General features: G+C 50.5%; 1 protein-coding gene and 1 long non-coding RNA gene across 4 annotated transcripts; both read right to left on the minus strand.

Annotated features, from left to right (window-relative positions):
* Positions 1-1,230: 1,230 nt before the first annotated feature.
* On the minus strand, positions 1,231-15,054 carry LOC101870087 (putative lysosomal acid lipase/cholesteryl ester hydrolase). 3 transcript variants are annotated; one of them, XR_004549916.1, is made up of 11 exons: positions 14,543-15,043; positions 13,481-13,592; positions 12,513-12,630; positions 11,719-11,917; positions 10,706-10,815; positions 9,898-10,043; positions 9,186-9,332; positions 8,271-8,342; positions 7,782-7,847; positions 3,282-3,397; positions 1,231-1,817 (listed from the first exon to the last, which is right to left on the minus strand). XR_004549916.1 is itself a non-coding variant. In XM_034065530.1 (11 exons), exons 2-10 carry the CDS (start codon positions 13,583-13,585, stop codon positions 7,434-7,436), a joined length of 1,197 nt encoding a protein of 398 aa, XP_033921421.1. In that variant the 5' UTR covers positions 13,586-13,592; positions 14,543-15,054; the 3' UTR covers positions 6,140-7,391; positions 7,423-7,433. The 3 variants fall into 3 exon arrangements, 2 of the variants coding, with proteins under 2 accessions (XP_033921421.1, XP_033921420.1); XM_034065530.1 differs by lacking the exons at positions 1,231-1,817; positions 3,282-3,397 and adding exons at positions 6,140-7,391; positions 7,423-7,667 and having other exon boundaries at positions 14,543-15,054; XM_034065529.1 differs by lacking the exons at positions 1,231-1,817; positions 3,282-3,397 and adding an exon at positions 6,140-7,667 and having other exon boundaries at positions 13,481-13,594; positions 14,543-15,054.
* Positions 15,055-16,037: 983 nt separating this feature from the next.
* On the minus strand, positions 16,038-18,924 carry LOC115945811 (uncharacterized). Its single transcript, XR_004080032.2, has 4 exons — positions 18,877-18,924; positions 17,707-17,873; positions 17,264-17,349; positions 16,038-16,229 (listed from the first exon to the last, which is right to left on the minus strand). It is a non-coding gene; the product is annotated as an uncharacterized lncRNA (long non-coding RNA).
* Between the last annotated feature and the right edge of the window lie 2,475 nt (positions 18,925-21,399).

The following is a 21,399-nucleotide window of genomic DNA, read 5'->3' on the forward strand; positions in this document are numbered from 1 at the left end:
GCAGGTGCCCAATGGGCTGGAGGCTGTGAGCATGGAGAGCAGGGGCTGCCTGTCCACGCTGACCTTCTGCAGCATCTCAAAGGACTATGGCAACTCCATGCGTATGGCCAGGAGCAAGCTGGGCATCACCAGTGCCAGCAGCATCCTGTAGGGCAGGCACCCTGCTCCTTTTACAGCAAGGTGCAGCGAGGAGGAAGAGGAAGAAGGAGAGGATGAAGAGGAGGTGAATGGCCGGCCAGCAATAGAAGGGAGTGGGTTTTCTTTAGCAATGCCAGCCCATGGAGGTGCAGAACGGCCGAGCTCTGAGCGCCGAGGATGCATCAGAGGATGCTGAGGAGCTGTGCATGGGCCCATGCAGGAGGGCCCTGCTTGGTGGTGGTCATGGTGCGTGTTTAGGGATGAGCAGCGGACGGTGAAGAGACAGATGGGACATCGTTGGAACGCAGGCCCAAGGAGAGGCCCCGTGCAGGTAAGGACACACTGGGGACACAGTGTAGGGTATTTGCAGGTTGTCCTCTTGGCAGGGATACAGGCAGTAGTTAAGGGGTGCAGGCAGTGGCAGGAGGGGAAGTGTAGGTGTCAGGCTGGGTAGCTGCAGGTGCAATTTGCCTATTGCAGGTTTCAGGTTGGGAAGCATAGGGGTTAGATGGTATAACAAAGGTGTTAGTTTGGGTAGTGCTGGTGTCACTTTGGGTATTACAGGTGTTAGGTTGGGTCCTGTAGGTGGCACTTTGGGAACCAGAGGTGTTAGGTTGGGAAGCACAGGTGGCACTTGAGGTGGCATTAGGTTGGCTGTCATAGGTGTTAGATTGGGTAGTGTCAGTGTTACTTTGGGTGTCATAGGTGTTAGGTTGGGTGTTGTAGGTGCGGTTTGTGTATTACAGTTGTCAGGTTGGATCCTGTGGTAGGTGGCACTTTGGGAACTGCAGGTGTTAGGTTGGGCAGCAGAGGTGGTACATTGGGCATTGGAGGTGTCAGGCTGGGTAGAGTAGGTGGCACTTGAAGTGGTGTTAGGTTGGATATCATTGGTGTTAGCTTGGCTACTGTGGGTGGCACTTTGGGAACCAGAGGGGTTAGGCTGGGTGTTGTAGGTGACACTTGGGGTACTGTAGCTGTTAGGCTGGGTACAGTAAGCGGCACTTTGGGTAGTGTAGGTATCAGGCTTAGTGTTATAGTGGCACTTTGGGAACCATTGGTGTTAATTTGGCTAGCAAAGGTGGCACTTTTGACTCAGGTTTAGCACAGCTTTATTAGACTGGTTCCATCTGAGGTGCTTGGAAGTTGGACAACTCTTGCTCAGCACTAAAGGCTGACATGGGAGATGGCATCATCCAGGTGTGTGGACTGCCAGGTGCATGGCCATGTTTTGTGCTCATGGTGTGAGGGGGTTCTGAGGAGGAGGAGGACAAAGAAGATGCAGGAGGCAGCCATTGAAGTCTGTGTGTGGACAGGAGGTTTATTCCATCCCACAGGATGAAGGCTGTTATTTGGGAAGGATCTGCACAGCTGTGTACATGTGGGTGCCAGCTGGGAAAAGCCAGGGAAGCAAAGGCCTGGAGGAGGGACCAGGCACAGTCTGCCCATGCTCCACATACCAGTGGAGAAGCAGAAGATGATACAGGACAGATAGAAGGATGCAGCATGGCCACAGTGTGGGGCTAGGAGTGCCACAAGGCCAAGATGTGTGGGGAGGAAGCAGGTTGGGCTGGTGGTGGGTAGGAAAAGTGGCCAGCGGCAGCCGCATGAAGAGATTGGTGGTGATGGGTGTTCTTCTTGCAGGGACAGGTCGAGCACCCCGGGATGGTCCCTGAAGAGAGCTGCGATTCCAGAAGGGATACGACGTTTGGGATGGACTCTGGACAGGTATAAGAACCCCCTCCCTCCCCCTAGCCCCTCCCCTCCAGAGCAGAGGGAAGGGGTTGGGGGGACGGAGGGGGTTAGGGGAGGGGATGGGGGAGGGCTTAGGGGGGGCAGGGAGGGGCTTCCCCTAAGCCCCTCCCTGCCCCCCCTAAGCCCTCTGGGGAGGGAGGGGGGGAGGGAGTTAGGGGGGGAGGGAGGCCTCCCTCCCCCCCTAACTCCCTCCTGGGGGGGGTGGGGGGAGGGAGAGGGTGGGGGGGGGGTGGGGTGGGGGGGGGGGGGGGGGGGGGGGGGGGGAAGGAGGGGACTGCTGTACTGCTGTCTTTGTATATATAGAGATGTCTTATCTGGAGGACAGAGTGTCCGGGTCCCCCCTGGTTCCCCCCCCCCCCCCCCCCCCCCCCCCCCCCCTCCCACCCCTCCCTCCCCTCCCACCCCCCCTCCCCTCCCACCCCCTCCCTCCCCACCCACCCTCCCCTCCCACCCCTCCTCCCCACCCACCCCTCCGTCCCCCCCCCGCCCCCCCCATCCTCTACCCCTTTTCCCACCCCCCCTCCCACCCACCCAACCTAACACCTACAGTACACAAAGTGTAACCCAAGTTGTCCACCTTCCAAGCACCTCAGATAGAACCAGTCTAATAAAGCTGTGCTAACCCTGAGTCAGAAGTGTCACCACTGCTACCTAACCTAACACCAATGGTTCCCAAAGTGCCACCTATAGTACCAAGCCTGATACCTACACTATCCAAAGTGCCGCTTACTGTACCCAGCCTAACAGCTACAGTACCCCAAGTGCCACCTACAATACCCAACCTAACCCCTCTGGTTCCCAAAGTGCCACCCACAGCAGCCAAGCTAACACCAATGATATCCAACCTAACACCTCTTCAAGTGCCACCTACTCTACCCAGCCTGACACCTCCAATGCCCAATGTACCACCTATGCTGCCCAACCTAACACCTGCAGTTCCCAAAGTGCCACCTACCACAGGATCCAACCTGACAACTGTAATACACAAAGTGCCACCCACAATACCCAGCCTAACACCTATGACACCCAAAGTAACACTGACACTACCCAATCTAACACCTATGACAGCCAACCTAATGCCACCTCAAGTGCCACCTGTGCTTCCCAACCTAACACCTCTGGTTCCCAAAGTGCCACCTACAGGACCCAACCTAACACCTGTAATACCCAAAGTGACACCAGCACTACCCAAACTAACACCTTTGTTATACCATCTAACCCCTATGCTTCCCAACCTGAAACCTGCAATAGGCAAATTGCACCTGCAGCTACCCAGCCTGACACCTACACTTCCCATCCTGCCACTGCCTGCACCCCTTAACTACTGCCTGTATCCCTGCCAAGAGGACAACCTGCAAATACCCTACACTGTGTCCCCAGTGTGTCCTTACCTGCACGGGGCCTCTCCTTGGGCCTGCGTTCCAACGATGTCCCATCTGTCTCTTCACTGTCCGCTGCTCAGGCAGCCCCTGCTCTCGATGCTCACAGCCTCCAGCCCATTGGGCACCTGCATGGTTCAAAGGCACAAGATGATGCTTAGAGTGCAATGTGCTGTGCTCCTGCCCTTCCCACCAGCCAAGTCCCCTTCATGTCTCCCTTGTAGTGAGGGGCCCAGAACTTAACAATATACTTTAGAAAATGCATAATATAAATACATGATAACACAAGTCCTACTACTAATAATGATAAGTAACAAGGGGACAGAATATAAAGCTAAAGGGGACAAAAGGGAAGGTTAAAACCAATGAACACAAGTGATGCACAATGCAATGGCTCAGCAGCCACCAACTGATACCAGCCCGACTCAGCTCGGAACCTGCTTTGGGCAGCTCGAGCTCTCTCTGAGCCCCCCAACTGACCCCGTGAGCCGGGCTCCAGACTCCAACACGTGGGGCTTGGTCTCCATTGCCGAGCCCCAAACCCGGTTTTAGTGACCCCGGGTCCTGCCCCCGGCCCGCAGGACTCGGTCTCTGGTTCTGACCCCGAACCGGCCCCGCTTGGTTTCCAGACCCCAACGCTCAGGACTCCATTGCCCAGCTCCGAGCGCGGCCCCAGCCCAGGCTCAGCCCTCGGGCTCCGCTCCCAGCACTCGGCCGCGTGTGCCGGAGCCCGGGGCCCCTCCCCGGTGTCGGTCCCGGCTCTGCGGAGCAGCAGCGCCCGCTGGAGCCGCCGGGAGCTCTCGGGAAGGGGCCGGGGATGGCCCCGGGACACGGAGAACCGGATGCACCAGGACCCCACACTCACCGCAATGGAGGAGCCGCCGGAGCCACGCCCCGGCTTAGCCGCTGCTCGCCTTTTATACAGACGGCGCGTGCGTCACCCCGTGACTCCGCCCACAACCAACAGACCCCGCCCCCTAATTAGCCAGGCCCCGCCCCTCTCGGCGATGCCGCCCGGGTCCTATCGCCCGCCTGCTCCTCCCCTGACCGCGGCGTCCCCACAGCCCCATCATCCGCAGCCGCCACCCCCGTACCCATCTGAGCCTCTGATCTCTCCCTCCTGCTTCCTCCCGGGCACAACACGCGGAGCTTGGGGAAAGCTGCAGCCAAACCCCCACAGCTCCAGCTCCACCCGGTTCCCACCGCACCGCTCCTCTCTTCCCGTTTAACCCCACCTGTGGCTCTCGGCAGCGGCTTCTCCCTTCCACCTGGACCCATCCGCGCCCCACGCGTCAGCCAGAGCCCCACGGGGCCGCTTTTGGGCAATGACCCCCGTACGGAGCAGCAAAAGCCGGGCAGCAAAGCAGGGACAGCACCAGCCCCGGCACCGACGGCAGCCCCGAGGTTCCCTGCTCCTGGTGGGGTCTGTGTGCCCGGAGCTGGTGCCGCTGCAGCACGGAGCAGGAGAAAACAAAGCCCAAACACGAGTTTGGGCCTAAACATGTAGGTTGGAAAGGTACAAGGAGCAGAAAACCCTTCACTGCACTCATACCAAAATGCCTTCTTTCAGTTCTGTGGATACAGGGGTCAATGGTGCTGTACTGAAGCCACAAACACAGCTCAGTATGCTGTCCACCTCCATCCACCTCTAGCTTTAGACTGGTAAGGAAGAGGGGAGAGTTTCCACTCCCTGAGCAAGCCAAAATAAGTCTCTGATTTCTTCGCTGTGCCCCCATAGACCAGTTTGAGTCCGGGCTCCATGTACACGCACAGATAAGCTTCCCTGCCATCACTGACTTGCTCTGTGTGCAGATGGATGCAGTATTACCGACCACCCTGCAAAGTAAGAGCTACGAAACCATTTTCTTTTCCTCTCCTTAAGCAGGGCCAGGAGGGATGCTGCTCTGCAAGGGTAAATCGGTTATCACCGCAGGTACCACGGCCTGGGGATAGATGGCGCTGCCTGAACATAGAATCACTGCATCAGTTGGGTTGGGAGGGACCTGGAGATCGTCCAGTTCCAACCCCCTTGTATTTGGTTTACAAAGAGCTGCATGAAGTGTTTGCTGTTACATTTGCACACACACGGTGTGCACCTGAGCAGTGCCAGGGCTGTAATTGTTGCTGACATCTGCATAAAGAACACATTGGAAATAAGAATCAGGAAGAAAATGGGCTGAGCTGTCACAGGACATGCTTCAGCTCCCAGGGAAACACTTGGGTGCTGAACACAAGTGTCCTCCCTTAGGCAAGAGCTGAAGGGTGGGAGGAAGAGGAGGTGGTTGCAGGTGACACACTGAAGTCAGTTAATTCCTCACTTTCTCCATCCCAAAACACCACCAGCAGGGAATGCTGCTTCCAATGGTAAAGCTGCTAGAATGAAGTATTTAAACAGCACTGGCAGGTGCAGGAACAGCAGAGGTGAATTCCCATTTGCCCTACACTGCTCTGATGAGACCTCACCTGGAGCATTGTGTGCAGCTCTGGTGTCCTCAGCATAAAAAGGACATGGAACTGTTGGAACAAGTCCAGAGGAGGCCACGAGGATGATCAGGGGCTGGAGCACCTCCTGTATGAAGACAGGCTGAGAAAGTTGGGGCTGTTCAGCCTGGAGAAGAGAAGCTGCATGGAGACCTCAGAGCAGCTTCCAGTATCTGAAGGGGGCTACAAGGATGCAGAGAGGGACTCTACATCAGGGACTGCAGTGATAGGACAAGGGGTGATGGGTTCAGACTGAAACAGGGGAAGTTCAGGTTGGATACAAGGCAGAAGCTGTTCCCTGTGAGGGTGCTGAGGTGCTGGCACAGGGTGCCCAGAGAAGCTGTGGCTGCCCCATCCCTGGCAGTGCTCAAGGCCAGGTTGGACACAGGGGCTTGGAGCAGCTGCTCCAGTGGAAGGGGTCCCTGCCCGTGGCAGGGGTTGGAGCTGGAGGAGCTTTAAGGTCCCTTCCAACCCAAACCAGTCTGGGATTCTGTAAAGGGCAGAGCTCAGAAGATCGTCATCAGTGGTGTGATCAGCAGCGTGCCCTTAAGCCAGGAGGAACAAGAGTATCTTCAGGGGGACGGGAAGACACAGAGGCAGGAGTGAGGCAATAAATCGAGGGACAAGATCCTCCCCCTCTGCTGACTCTGGTGAGCCCCATCTGGAGCCCTGTGTCCAGGTCTGGGCTCCTCAGTACAAGACAGACAAGAGGCCACAAAGATGATGAGGGTTCTGGGGCATCCCTTGTGAGAAGAGACTGTGGGAGCTGGGCCTGGTTAGTCTGGAGAAGAGGGGGTGGCACCGATGCAGATCAGTATCTCAAAGGTGGGTGCCAGGGGAATGGTGCCAGGCTCTTGTCAGTAGTGCCCAGTGATAGGACAAGGAGCAGTGGCCATAAACTAAACCACAACTTCCACCACAACACAAGGAAGAACTTCTTTGTGTTGATGGTGGCAGAGCACCGGAACAGGCTGCCCAGGGAGGTGGCAAATCTCCCTTTCTGGAGACATTCCAAACCCACCTGGACACATCCCTGTGTGACCTGCTCTGGGTGGCCCTGCCTTGGCCTGGATGATATTCAGAGTTCCCTCAATCCTGATGATTCTTTATTTAGGAGGTATCTTCCCCACCTCTGGTTTTCCAGCAAGTAGCAAGGTGGGAGCACATGGAAGGGGATGTGCACTGCAGCAGGACACCAGCCTGGTGGGAGCTTCATAGAGGACCATGGCCATCCATCCCTCCATCCATCCCCTCCATCCCTTCCTGTGCTGTGACTGGGGGTTGGACTGAGACAACCTCACCTACCCATGGCCAGACCCAACAATCCCAGCTCCTGCCCATCTCCTTGTGGGTCAGATGCTCTCATCTCCAACCCACTGGGGTCACAGCAGGGTCCCACATCCCCCTTGCACAGCCCAGGATGTGGCTCCATCATCACCCGTCCAGCAGGGCTGCCTGACTGGTGGCTCCTGCTTGCCCTGGTGTGGTTGGCCCCAGTGCTGCCCTGCCTGCACAGCATCACTGGTTCATGAGGAGCTCCCAGGCGAGGAGGACAAACCCTGATGACCAAGGGCTGTGTGGGAAGCACCATCACCACAACTGGGTCAGGGAGGGGACAGCATGGAATGTCCCAGTTGAAGGAGAGGGGCCAGGCCACTGGCATCTCCGTGGGGACCCACAGCTCTACTGGGACCCCTCCATCAGCTCCAGGATGCTGCCATAGAGGCGTTCAGGGGCATCCAAGCCCCAGATGAAGTCCCAGTGGTTCCAGTCAGGGATGTGGCCATAGGTGACAAGGTGGGCGATGCGGGGCAGCAGCAGGCGGACGTCCCTCCAGTCAGCTGCCCAGTCCTCTCCTCCCGACCACACCGCAGTGGGCACGGGCATCTCCTCCACATGGTACAAGGGAGGTGTCTCCTGGAGGGACATGGGGAGTCTCTGAGGAGCTGCTGCTGCTGTGGTGAACCCCCACAAGCCAACATGTCCCCACATTGCAGAGCCCTGGCACCTCCAGCTGGTGCAGCCTCCTACCTGGTGGTACACGGCTGGGTTTTCACTGCCATAGTCGAAGGCTTTGAATTCTCCTGATTTCATCACCTGCAAGGAGAGGATAAGGAGGCCATGGAGCACCTTTGTGTGAGTGCTACATCTCCCAGCCTCCTAAAGGAATCACATCATGAGAGAAGGTTGTGATGCATGGAGGTGGCATCCCTCCCAGGCTGGACTTTCTACCTTTTTTAGCAGGGTGATGATTTGAACTCCACCTCAGCTCCTGTCACTAGCTATGGGTTGGCAAACTAAGGCATTGCATGTGGCACTTGGGCTGCCGCATTGTGATGCTGGTACCTGTGCAGACCTGCTCATCACCAGCTCATGTGCAGGGTGCTGATGGAGGACATCACACTGGCAAGTTCTCCTTCAACAACCTGATCATTTTTACTGTCTTGCACTCTCTGGGCTCAGAGTGTAGAGGCATCAGTCCCAGCTATGGTAAGGGTTGCTTCTATGCTAGGAACCTACCTGGGCCCAGTGTATCATGGTTTTGACAGATGTCCTGTCCGGATAGTGGGATGTGTACACATCCAGCCGTGTCTGCAAGGAAACACATTCAAACTGTCATAGACTGGAGCACAGTGTGATGGGGAATGGCTGAGGGATCTGGGGGGGTTTATTCTGGAGAAGGCTCAGGGGGGACCTGATGGCTCCCTACAAGTGCCTGACAGGAGGATGGAGCCAGGAGGGGCTGGGCTCTGCTCCCAAGGAACAAGGGATGGGACAAGAGGAAACGGCCTCAAGCTGCACCAGGGCAGGTTTAGATGGAGCTGAGGAACAATTCCTGCCCCACAGGGTGCTCAGGCATTGGAACAGGCTGCCCAGGGCAGGGCTGCAGGCACCGGCCCTGCAAGTGTTCACACAGTGTGGAGACGAGGCCTCAGTGCCATGGGGCAGTGGTGGCCTTGGCAGTGCTGGGAATGGTTGGGCTGGGTGAGCTTAAAGGGCTTTTCCAACCTGGTTGATTCTGTGATTCTATGATTGCTTTACAATGGAGAGGAACAAGGATGGCAGCTGACAGATGATGCATTTCCCAAAACAGCCACTGCTGAGTCAAGCTGCCTAGAGAGCTGGGCCAGGAACATAACCTTCATTAAACCCCCATTGCTCTCAGAGAGCTCCAGGAGAACAGTGAAGGATGAGGTATCCTCTAGCTCCTGGAGATACCTCCTCTGGGCTCAGGGACTGTGCTCAAGACCTCAGTGACTACTTGTGGTCACCCAGATGCTGCTTCAGCAGGGTGGGCAGGAGCAGGAGCTGCACCCAGGGGTGCTGATGGGATGTACAGCTGCTCTCAGTGGCAGTGGGTGCTGCTGGGTGCTCCCAAGCAGCGCAGCCCAGGGCTCTGGCTCTCTCCTCCCCATGCAGAGTGCTTGCACTCACCATGTTGAAGTTCTTCTCGTTGTAGCCACCCAGCAGGAAGAGGAGGTTGGCACAAGGCTTATGCAGCAGTGGGTTCCTGCACACCTGGGGGAGAAACCTCCACAGCTTCCTCATCCGCAGCGATGCATCCGTTCTGCCGAGCAGGAGCTGCAGGAGCAAAGGGCAAGGTTGGTGTCTGGCACTTCCCTTCCTTGTGCTTGATCCTCAGTGTCCCCCCCGTGATGTGCCACCAGCTGCTGTCCCCTGGGCTGGGTGAGGAGGGGATGTGTGCCACTAGCATGGGTCAACCCTGCTTCTCCTTTGCCCCCTGCCCCGCTGCAGTGTGCACAGCTCAGTACAGAGGTGATGCTGACTGAATGTGCACCAGGGAAATCAGTGCTGGGGACTCTCTTCTTCCTCCCAGGTGCTGGTTCATTTGTCATTAATGTCAGCACAGTAAAGCTGCTCTTTCCTAGGTGGGCTGGCCATGAATTCAACAAGAGCCCCACAGAAAGACCAGCTTCAGCACCTCGAGACCCTGCAGATGGAAGGCAGGTGTGCACTCAACAAAGTGACCGTGCAGGGTGCACAGATAAATCCTGTCTGTGCCTATAAATCAGCAGGAATTAACTGTCTCCTGCTATGTCAGGTAGCCCCAGGGGCTGTATCTGGGCATGATCCCTTTTCTAGCACTGGCATGTTTGGGAGATGAGAGCATGGAGCAATCTCCTACCTGGAACGTCTTGAATCGCCTGTCTAGAAGGAAGGACAGTTTCATGATGGGACTTCTGGCGTGTTTGACTGTCACTACTGGAGCCAGGGCGAAAAACAGTTTGACCTTCTGAGCCAGTTCTGGCATGGATGAAAAGGCAATGAACGCTGAGGAGACAGAAAAACAGCCTAAGGCTGGGTTCATCCTTCTTCAGGTGCTTAATCTGAGGCTTTGCTTGCACAAACCTGTTCAGCTGGCATTATACCTACTTAGAAACCCGGGATCTCTTCCCACCTTTCTGCTCAGCATAAGTGCTAGAGATGTCCAGAAGGAGATAAAGCCTTTATCCCTATCATTAGAAGTGATTGATGAGACACTTCAGTGATTGCTACTGATGGGAAGTCCTGCCCCATTCACCAGGTGAAGGGAACAGTGCTGTCACCTTCCATCAACCCCTGCTAAAGGGTATCATCATCACAGGTTATCTCACACCCCTGACGGCCCAGGTGAAGAGAAGCACATGCATTTCATTGGAAAGTAGAAGCTGTGACATCCATGCAAAACACCTTTGGTTTTGATGCAGGATGCTGCCATTTGGTTCTCTAGATTGCAGCAAGGAACTCATTGAGATCACTGGGAGCTTTCTGACTGCCTGGGAGCAAGCTGGTCCTCATAGATGTCTGATATGAAAAGCATGGCCTCACATGTGCCTCACTGCAAGAGACCTTCTGCCTGCCTGCTTGTCAGCCCTCAGATTGGACCTCTCTGCTTCCTGCTTACAAACACCAAAATGAGTGTTTTCAAGGTGGTGCAGGCAGTTCTAACACACCGATTGTGCAGCCCTGGGAGTAGCCAATGTAATAGATCTGCTGCTGTCCAGTCTTCTGCAGGATGAAGTTGATCATGGCCGGGAGGTCATACATTGCCATCTCATGGAAGCTGAAACACAGGAGCAAGTCACTGGTTATAAGGGAACACCGGGAGGGCAAAGTTCCCTGTGAATTTTGGCTGTCTTGCATTGCTTCTATACTGAAGGGCTTAATATCCACGCCTGATTTACCAGGACAAAATTGCTATGAGGCAGGAGAGCCCTGTGCTGGGTGAAACTGCCCAGGGACTGAATGCATCCCTCCTACAATGGCCTCATCCTTCCCTGAAAGGGCTTAGTCCTCCCGTAGCCATGGTTAGCAGTGAAGAAGCTGTGCAGAGCCTGGCCAGCTGTGCATGCAGGTCTGCAGCCCCAGAGCTGCCTCTTGGCAGGGTTACAGCACCAGCTCTGCTCCTAGAGATGCTCTTTCTCAGCAGTGAATGGAACACTGGTTACTGCCCATGTGCCTTTTAGCGTGATGAGGTGAAGCACAGACCTACTTTATGAGGCTTTGCTTACTGGAAGCATGTTTATGAGCTTGGGAAATCCAGGACTGCTCTGCAGATCACTGCTGGAGAGGCAGTAGCAGTCTAAAAAGCCATTCTTGGAAACAAGGTTTCTGTGGGCAACCTCTAGGAGAAGGGTAGGTAGCAATGATGCTTCTGGACCCCTTGCTGGGGGGTTTGGTGAGGGAAGTCCCCACAGAGGCCCCAAACTAGTGCTGATGTCTCTGCAGGACAGATGTCCTCATGCATGCAGCAGGGCCAGGCAGCTGCAGGGAGCTGCTGGCACCGTGTCAGCAGGCAGGTCTGCACAGGTACCTCCAAATCCCTGGCACATCACTGGGAATACTGGGGGAGGCTGTACTGGAGACACAGTGCTCCAACTTGCCTGCTCAGAGGCACGCACCTCTGCCTAGAGGTTAGTGCCAGGCAGAGGAACCGGCTGTGCTGCTGTGATCCATTGCAGCCCACCTGAAATCCCAGTATTCAGCCTGGTCAGCAGAAAGGTGCTGGTGTCGCTGGGACCAGCTTGTCCCACGGCTGTTTCCCAGCCAGACGTCATAGCCAGAGTCGGCGAGTATGAAGCCAAGGCTGTTGTTGGGTAGGTTTTCCACCCAGTGGCTGCCTTCTCCGAGTAAGCCGTGCTGGAGAAACACAACTGGTTTGGGCTCTGGATGTGAAAGAGACAGCACATTGCACTGAACTGTAATTATCCTGCTTATTCACCCCAAATTCAGGCCAATGAAGCCTTTCTCACACCGCCAGAGAACACACACTGTGCATTTGAATGACACCTCCTGGTGAAGCCATCCTTGCTGTAGTTACCTTGTGGTGTCTCAGGCTGGAGAGCAGCAGATGTCCCTCCTAAACCCTTCAGACCCACAAGCTCATCCCCACAAGCTTAGTACAGTGGACACTGAGAGCAGCCATGTGAAAGCTCAAATGTACAGGCTCATTCTGGAGATTGTTCAAACCCCAGAGGCACAGATTTATGGGGGGGGGAGAAATTAAATGCAGATATATCTCTTAAGATACATCTGCACCCTCTGGGCCTGGATGTGACAGGCAGTTGCTGCAGTGCAGACACACTATCCTGTGCTGGCTGCTAGGAGTGTGACTGTAAACCTGAGAAGTGCTGTGCATTTGGTGGTTTTGCTGTCACAATAAATGCTCCCCTGGCTGCTCAGGCTCATCCCATCACCTGCTTGTTATGTTAAGTCTGTTTGGGGTTTTTCTGCTGCCCTCCTTGTGAAATAGTGACATACCTCTGTTCCTAGGGTTTGCTCTTCCATGAGGAATCCTGTTAAGGCTGACGTAGTAGCCATCACGAGTCAGGACTTCATACTCCTCACTGGGGTACCCTCTGTGGCAGATGATTTGGCTCTGGGGAAGGAAAAACACAGGTAGGAAGCTGAACCTCCCCTGATGCAGCTTGAGGCCATTTCCTCTTGTCCCATCCCTTGTTCATTGGGAACAGAGACCAGCCCCCTCATGGCTCCATCCTCCTGTCAGGCAGTTGTAGAGAGTGATAAGGTCACTCTGAAGCTTCTCTTCTCCATAGGATGCTCCATGAGATGCTAAAGGGAAGAGGAAATGCTCAGATGCAGGCTGTAAGCAGGAGAGGGGGGTGAGTGGCAGCATGCAGCATGCAGCAAGAAATGCATGTGACACGTTTCCAAACCCAAAGATTGAAACGAAAAGGCTTTACTGACAGCTGACATATCATGTCACACTGAGCTGATGCGTGGGGCAGATAAGATAGCAGGGCATATCGAACCTGCTGAGCTGGGCTGACTGGAAGGGCAATAGGACAAACCCTGTGGGGTTTGTCTCATGGTTCCTGAGGCTTTGCCTGAGCTTTATTTATGCTGAAAACTCCACAGATTGGGAAGTTTCAGTCTGGTGAACTGTGGTCCTGCATACACATCGCTATACATGTGCTTGCTTTGTCACACAGTTGGCAGAGAGAAGCCTTGCACAACTGAAGACCCTCCAGGAAGGTGTCTGATCAAATCCTGGCTGGGGTTACCCCCTCCTCTAACTGCCCTGCTGGTAATTGCACTTCAGACTGCTGGCAGGAACAGGAAACAAGGCTTGCTAATGATGGTATGGAGGCAATGTCAGACTGCTGCAGCGCTCCAGCACACAGGAGGAGCCAAACCCCCTCCACATGCATTGCCCTCCATCCCTCTCTCCCCCACACAAACATCCCCAAGCTGTTCTGCTTACTTACAATGTTCATGAAAGTCTCGGGATTTATGACCTTTTTCTGCTTGATGGCATCTTCTGAGTTCACGGATGCTTGTGTCCAAACCAGGATTGCAATCAACAGCCACATCTTGTGCCTCTGTAAAATATTGCTATTACTATTGCTGTTGCCATTGCTATTGCTGTTGCTGTGGCTATTTAACATTGTTATGAATGTCTGTGTCCACTTGGTTATCATGGGTTAGGTTCCTTATATATCTGGAGACCATGTATCATGGTCTGGGCTGGAAGCAGAATGGATTCCCAATTCCAACTACCATTCCACTCCATGCAAGGCTCTTCATACTCCTCCGTACAGACTAGACCTGGTACTAGGCAAGACCCATTTTTATATTTTTAATGGTAAAATGTAGAGAAACAGCTTTATAATGCAAGAACTGAAGTGATGGAAAATGTTGTAGGCCAATTGGCACAGAGGGGGAATTAATTCAAAATGAACGAATGAATGAATTAATTAATTAAAAGTAAAGGTTTATGCTATAGAACAAACACATTTAGGTTGGCTGGGCTATGACTATATCTATACTTTTGCTGTTTCTCTATTGCTTAGCTTTTGCACCCAGAAGCCACTATGAACAGATGGATCCTATAAACTGAAACTGGTAGAGCCTCATAGAAAGGCTATTTATAATGTAAGTGTAGCTTGAAAAAAACCACCCCAGAAACCATTTTGATCACCTTAGAGACGTTTTTTTCCAAGCAGAGATCTATTTTTAATATCCACACTTAATATTTTATATGAATTTTAATCCCTTGACTGACTCTTAAGAGTTAAGAGTTTAACTCCAACCCAGTAGCATGATTGCACATCATCTCACCAGTCATCTGGTTGCTCTCTACCTCCCTTCTTCCTCCTCCTCATGGGTCTGTCACACCATGGGATGTATCTGCCCTCTGATATATTCCCAGTAACCCTCTCTATGGTATTACCAAGAGGCAAGTTACCAAGAACAAGAGCAATCAGTGCTTTTCCACCCTCAGGATAGCTCCAATGCAAACTGGAATTCCACAAAGGAAAACACATTACCTGGCAGAGCCCACCGTCGTACTGTTCAGGCTGGTGGTGCGAATGGTGGTGGCTCTATCATCACCACTATTAAAGGCAGAACATTGTGTCAGATCTCTGACACCACATGGACCACATCATGTGTCCTCCAATTAAGTGATGTTTGTGCTGGTCATATCTTTGATAACTTCCTCTGCTCGTCCATGTGGTCATGACTTTCGTGCTTGTGAAGGATTATGTTTCCAAAGGAGTGGAGTGGTGCAGCAAGGAATTCCAGGTATGGAATTGCACCTTAAGCTCATGGTAGCCGCAGTAAAGAAATGTCAAGATGTTTTCTTTCTAATGGATCATTTCCTAACTCCTAGGAGCTCTTTGGGAGCATCTCTTCTATGATGAGAGCTCCTGGGGAAATGAAAGGAATTGGACTCTATCAGCTTCACAAGGCCTCAGGGGTATGTCAGCCTCTCTATAGATGCATGTCATGGCTTAAACCCAGGTGGCAGCTAAGTACCATGAAGTACAAGCACTGTTGAGATCCTCCTGTCATTCCAGAAACACAAATGGGTTCAGTGGCTCAATGACATTAGGTTATCAGCATTATTCTCAGACTAAAGCCAAAATACAGCACCGTACCAGCTACTCAGGAGAGGATTAACTCCATCCCAGCTGAAACAAGGACAACACAGCAAAGACAGGTGCCTGCTGTTCCTTCACTGGCTTCCTGCATGGGAGGCATTTGGTGCACCACTCTTCAGGGGTGACAGTGGCTCACGCAACGTCCCATAGCCCTTGTGCCCAAGTGACAGTGTGTTTGCAGCTGACAGCTTGCAAAACCTCTGCATCATTTTCTGGACAAGTACCAGGCGTAGGTTCTTGCTGATGGACAGCAGAGCCCGTGCACTGATTCCATTCAGGTGAAGTGGTAGGTATTGCACAGAGCAAAGGTGCTCATTCTCCACCTCCAGCCCATGACCTTACAACCTACGCCTTTCTGTAGCTGCTTGGTAGCCACCTAAAAGACTAAGCCTTTCGGTTGGCTATCAGGTGCTTTGGTTGAGTATACGTTTCCTGGGCATGGATTAGGCTGGCTTCTAATATTCATACCAGCCATAGCCTGTGAGCAGTATGAGAGCTGTGGAACACAGACCAGATCAAGCAGGTGTTACTCCATCCACCAGACTGTAATTTTCTGTCAGTGCCACAACTGGTGATGCAAAGGGAAGCTTTGTGTGGGTGCTGTCTTCCTGACAGCAGCTGCGGCCTGAGCCTTCACTGTTTCCTTACCTTTCTTCTGTCCTTGTGCCTACTTTAGGCTATTGCAAATGTCCTCCCACTCTCATGAGTGCATAAATCACTCTACATAACATGGACTTTACAGGTTGTGTAGAGAGCAATTCCACTGTGTGTCTCAGGAGGAGTTAGAAAACACCCTATGGGTGGAGAAACCCTTACCCAGCTTGTGTACTACTACTCTAGCATCAAGACAGGCCTCACCTTTTACTTCTACGGTCAGCTACTTCGTCCATTGTCAAGTCTTCTGTCTTCTACTTCCACAGAGTACAAGTTATCCAATGGAGGGACTAAGTACGAGTACTAGATAGGAGGCAGCAGAGATTTCTCCATCATCCTCAGGCCATGGGGAGAGGCTGTCGTCACAGAGTATCAGTGCTGAGGCTTGTGTGTGATTTCACACCAGGACCTATCATAACTGTGGTAGGAAGGAAAGAAGGTGGAACAAAGAGCAGTTAGCTTTTTACTGGGAAAAGTAAAGCCCTTTTGTGGGGCTTAGTCAAAGGAAGAAATGAAGACCTTTGAGTTATTTGAAGCTAGGAGACCCAGGTTGGATGTTTTGATGCACAGTATAGGTGGAAAGAGCAAACCCACCATGACACTGCTGTGACTGTGCACTTAACAGAATTGTATATAGTCACTAGTATAACCTACAGGCCAGGATGCCATAATACATGGTAAGATGCACAACATTAGATAGACTAACATGGGCATCTTAAACTGAACCACACTCACGGATGTTTTTATGGCATTGTGGTGGGAACCAATGTAAGAGAACTCAAGAGCATTTAGAAACAGAAAGGTATTTAGCTTTCTAACCAAGTAGACTGTACCAATCAGCACTTTCACACACACACTTTCAGAGGGGACAGGATGTGTGCACCAGGTGGCCTGTCCAAGGTCACCTGAGTGTCATATGGAAGGTAGGGATTGCCAGCTACTGTGCTCCCCATAAGCCTTCTGGGTTCTGCTTGAGGCCCAAAGGCCAATTCATTCTTGGCCATTAAGGTGCTGTAGGAGTCAGAAGTTACTATGACATGACATATTGCTTCTGCATCTCGTTTACTTCATGCTTCATAAATGTAGGGCAACGTTGCTGCTGGCTGTCTCACTTTTTTGTTGTCATAGGACTGTAACAACAGGTGTATCCTGCTGTTGGGATAATAACAAGAGAAACAATCCATGAAAGGGCAGCTACATGGGGCCTACAGCATACAGGGGCAGCTGTATCCCCACTGCTGCCCTGTTAACAGATGCAGGTCTTCTGCTGATGACTCACCTTCTCTGTGGCACATCACAGTGCAAGCAACACCTTCCTCAGTTTGATTGGTGTTAATCATGTGCTTGGCTATCAATGCATACCATTCCTCTAACTCCTGCTTTGGTGTTTCTCCCAGTGTTCCCATGCATGTTCAAGTCTCCTGACTGTATGTCCAGGATGCTGGTTCTTACCTTCTATCCATCGCCTCTTGCCAAGCACAAGGGTAAGCAGTCACAAGCCGGGAGATGCTTAACTAGCTGTCATCAGAACCGGGATCCTGAACTGATGGAGAGACTACCATTCTGATTTTAGCAACAAGGAACATCAGATCTTCGGGAATTCCTGCCAGGTAAGGAGGTTTCCCTTGTAGGAACCTTGGAGAACCTTGTTTAAGTTAAAGGACCTAAAGAGAAACAGTCCTAATCTGGTTGTACCTTTCCTAGTTTAAAGCCCCTAGCTGGGCTGGGGTATATCTAACATCTCTGATTATATATGTAGTAAGGATTTTACCTGTGATGGACTTGGAGAGTGAAGCATGATAGAACAGTGTATTCTTTTCACAACACCTGGCTAGAATTGTTTATGCAATGTTTATTCAAAGTAATGAAACTGAATTAGCAAAGCATAAATGTACCTTAAGGTTGGTTGTGAAATAGCTGAGATGTGGTCACTGGTGCTTTGTCTCATCTTACTCTTCCCCTGTTTCTTTGTTCAGAAGACACTCAGAACAACCCTGGAGTTATTGTACTTCTTTCTGATCTCTCTTCATTGTTACAATTGGCTTTGAAGAGTTTGCTAAAGCTGAAAGAGTTGGTTTTGTTCATGATCTGGGCCAAATGCAGCAAACTTGCTCAATAAACACAAAATTTGATCATAGTGCTCTTGGGGTTAATTTATATTTATATATATATATATACATAAAATTTGAGACTATATTTATAAATATATTTGAGAACACATGTATTTATATATGTATATTTGAGACCTTCAGGGAGCAGTAACATGTCCATGCAACATAGTCCAGGGTCAGGTATGGAAACTAGCACAGGCTTGTGAAGAGTACAGGAGACAGGTACCGCTATACAAAAACACAAGCCTCAAACCCCAGTTACTGGCTCTCTCTTCCAAGCAATCTCAAAAGCAAATTTGGAAATAACATAATTTATATGTTATATATTATATATAAATATATATATATATAAATTTATATGTATATATATATAAATATATATATAAAATATAAATATTTATATATAAATTTATAAGTAATAATTATTTATAAATAAATTTATAAATAATATATAAAAATAATATATATAAAAATTTATGTTATATATTATATATAAATATAAATATAATAATAAATATAAATAAATATTTATAAAATAAATATATTATTTTTATAATATATAAAGATTATATAAATTAATAAATAATTAAATAAACCTATAACCTAAATAATAAATATAAATATTATTATAAATAAATATATAATAATAAAAATAAATAAATATAAACAACAGAAATTCCTTATGGTTTCTGGAAGAAAAAAGCAGCATGTCCTCAACTGGGTAAAACTACTCAGTGATGCTGGTGACTGCTGGAAACTGTTGTCATGTTTGCTGTTAAAGACCAAAAAAACATGTAAAGGGAATACACTATCTGACATGTTGATTAAACCTTATCCTAGATTAAGCCTGGTACAAGTGAGTTTCTAAGTAACAGTGTAGGCCAGTACGTTGCTTAAAGCAGGCACCAAAGCATAACCCTTGAGCAGCAAGGACACTGTAGTAGATATACTCACCACCTCTCCAGTGTGGACACAGACTGGATGCTTCATAGTTCATGTGTGTGCTGCCTTTTCTTGCATTGGCCATGACGATGGTAGAAAATCACAGGTCAGCAAACATGGTGCAGCTACTGTCTTTTGAACAGGATTTGTTATGGTTTCAAGTCCTTTTAGCCTTGTGTGCCATAAGCAAGAGTGGCTTTGCATTAGAACATCTAGAAAGACAGTAAGAAAGGGGCTGAATTCTGTGGCTTAAGCCCAGCCAGCAATTAAGTACCATGCAGTTGCTCTGTCACCCCACCCTCCCATTGCCCCACTGTAGCATGGGGAGAAGAATCAGAATAAGGTAAAACCCATGGGCTGAGATAAGAACAGTTTAATAACTGAAATAAAACTAGAATAGAGTAGTAGAATATAATACAACAGTACTCTAACAGCAGCACAGCAAGATAAGATAACATGGAAAAAGAGAGGGAGAGAAAGGAATAACCCCCCTTCCCCCAAAAAACCCCAAGTGTTGCACAGTACAACTGTTCAGCACCTGCTGACCAATGCCCAGCCAGTTCCCAAGCAGTGACCAGCCCTTTCTGGGTAACTCCCCCCAGTTTATATATTGGGCATAGAATCACAGAAACATAGAATAGTTTGGGATGGAAGGGGCCTTCAAAGCTTATCTATTCCAACCCCCTGCAATGACCATGGACACCTTCAACTAGATCAGGTTGCTCAGAAACACATCCAGCCTGGCCTTGAATGTCTCCAGGGATGGGGCATCCACACCTCTATGAGCAACCTGTGCCAGGGTTTTAGCAACCTCATTGTAAAGATTTTTTTCCTCACATCCAGCCTGAATCTCTCCTCTTTTAGCTTAAAACCATCACCCCTCATCCTGTTGCAACAGGCCCTGCTAAAACATCTCTCCTCATCTTTCTCATAGGCCCCTTTCAAGTACTGAAAGGCCACAATAAGATCTCTCTGGAGCCTTCTCTTCTGCAGGCTGACCAACCCCAACTCTTCATCCTGTCTCCACAGCAGAGGTGCTCCAGTCCTCTGAACCTTTCTGTGGCCCTTCTCTGGACCCTCTCCAACAGGTCCATGTCTTACCTGTACTTAGGGCTCCAGAGCTGGATGCAGGACTGCAGGGGGGTCTCACAACAGCAGAACAGAGGGACAAAGGGCATGACATGCTGTAGTATGGAGTACCTTTGGCCAGTTGAGGTCAGGTGTCCTGTCTCTCCTTCCTCCCAGCTCCTTGTGCCCCTCATCACTGGCAGAGCATGAGAGTGAAAAGTCCTTGATTTAGAGTAAGAACTAGAACATCAGTGGGTTACCAGCACTGTTTTCAGACTAAAGCCAAATCACAGCACTGAGCCAGCTGTTAAGGAGAGAATTAACTCTATCCCAGCTGAAACCAGGATACTTAATGACCAGCATCCTTCACACATGTAGGTGTAGGACTGAGGTTGGTTTAATCATGCAAGGACAATTAAAAAGGAATAGTGCTGTGGCATGAATACATTTACCAGGGTGGTGAAGGCCTTGTGCTGTGTTGTGAAGTCTAAGGTCAAGAGATTCAGTTGATCTGGGCCCTGGCATCATGGGCTGATGTCCCAGCCTGGCCTTGGATATGTACCATTACCCTGGACCTGCCTGATGATTCTGACTTGCCTGACAGACTTGAGACATGAAAGGCCTCCAGTCGTAGCAAGATCAACACAGTCTGTTTATTGATCATAGCAATCCCACATGACAGAGCATCTTAATATTTATCCTATAAGCACCTTGATTGTTTATTGTTCTGATTTCAGAATGCTCTGCTTCAGCCGTTACTGATCCTTTAATGAGAGACAGGAAGCACATACCAGAGCACTTCCAGAATCTGATTTAGAGAGAACTTTGTGAAAAAGCAGTCATAGGAGATGCCAATGAATGAATGTAGTGCAATACAAACATTGCACCACATCATTACCGAAGTGGCACAAACAAGTGGCACAAACCTGAATGGAAAGAGAAGATACTAAACCCTGCAACTATTAGAAACCATCAGAAGTAAATAACTTCTTGCAAGCTTTTCAGAAGCCTGTTGGGAAATGTCTTGCCAAGCTTTGGGTGTTTATTTACAGAGACAGAGAATTCTTCTTGCATTTGCATTGATATCCATGGCATGACAACGCAGCCCTGTAAGAATGCTGCTGCAGGGCAGAGCCCTGCCATAAATAGCTAATCACAAAGAAAAAGTTGTCATCACAAATATGCTAAGTGAGGTAGCTAAGCACTGTCACACCAGATAGATAATATCTAACCTATAACCTAATTCTTTCACCCATAGATTACTTCTCTCCATCGTGTTTTCTTCTGGGGTCATTTCTAGCTCCAATGATGGAAAGTGAAACACCTTTACAGGTGGTCGCTTTTGATGATAACTCAGAGTCCACTGCAGCTGTCCTACAAGGATGTGCACCATCATCCCAGCATCTTCAGACATTTCACACAACCAGAATCCCAGAATGGTCTGGGTTGGAAGGGACCTTAAAGCTC

This window comes from Melopsittacus undulatus, chromosome 8 (genome assembly GCF_012275295.1).
Source record: "Melopsittacus undulatus isolate bMelUnd1 chromosome 8, bMelUnd1.mat.Z, whole genome shotgun sequence".
In the NCBI taxonomy this organism is placed as follows: domain Eukaryota; kingdom Metazoa; phylum Chordata; class Aves; order Psittaciformes; family Psittaculidae; genus Melopsittacus; species Melopsittacus undulatus.

Excerpts from the sequence above, each read along its gene's own strand:
- LOC101870087 (XM_034065530.1), bottom strand. The coding sequence starts at position 13,585 with ATGTGGCTGTTGATTGCAATCCTGGTTTGGACACAAGCATCCGTGAAC. Across the intron at positions 11,918-12,512 it reads AGCAAACCCTAGGAACAGAG|AGCCCAAACCAGTTGTGTTT; the intron begins GTATGTCACTAT and ends TTTCACATCCAG. Across the intron at positions 7,848-8,270 it reads CCATGATACACTGGGCCCAG|GTGATGAAATCAGGAGAATT; the intron begins GTAGGTTCCTAG and ends CTCTCCTTGCAG.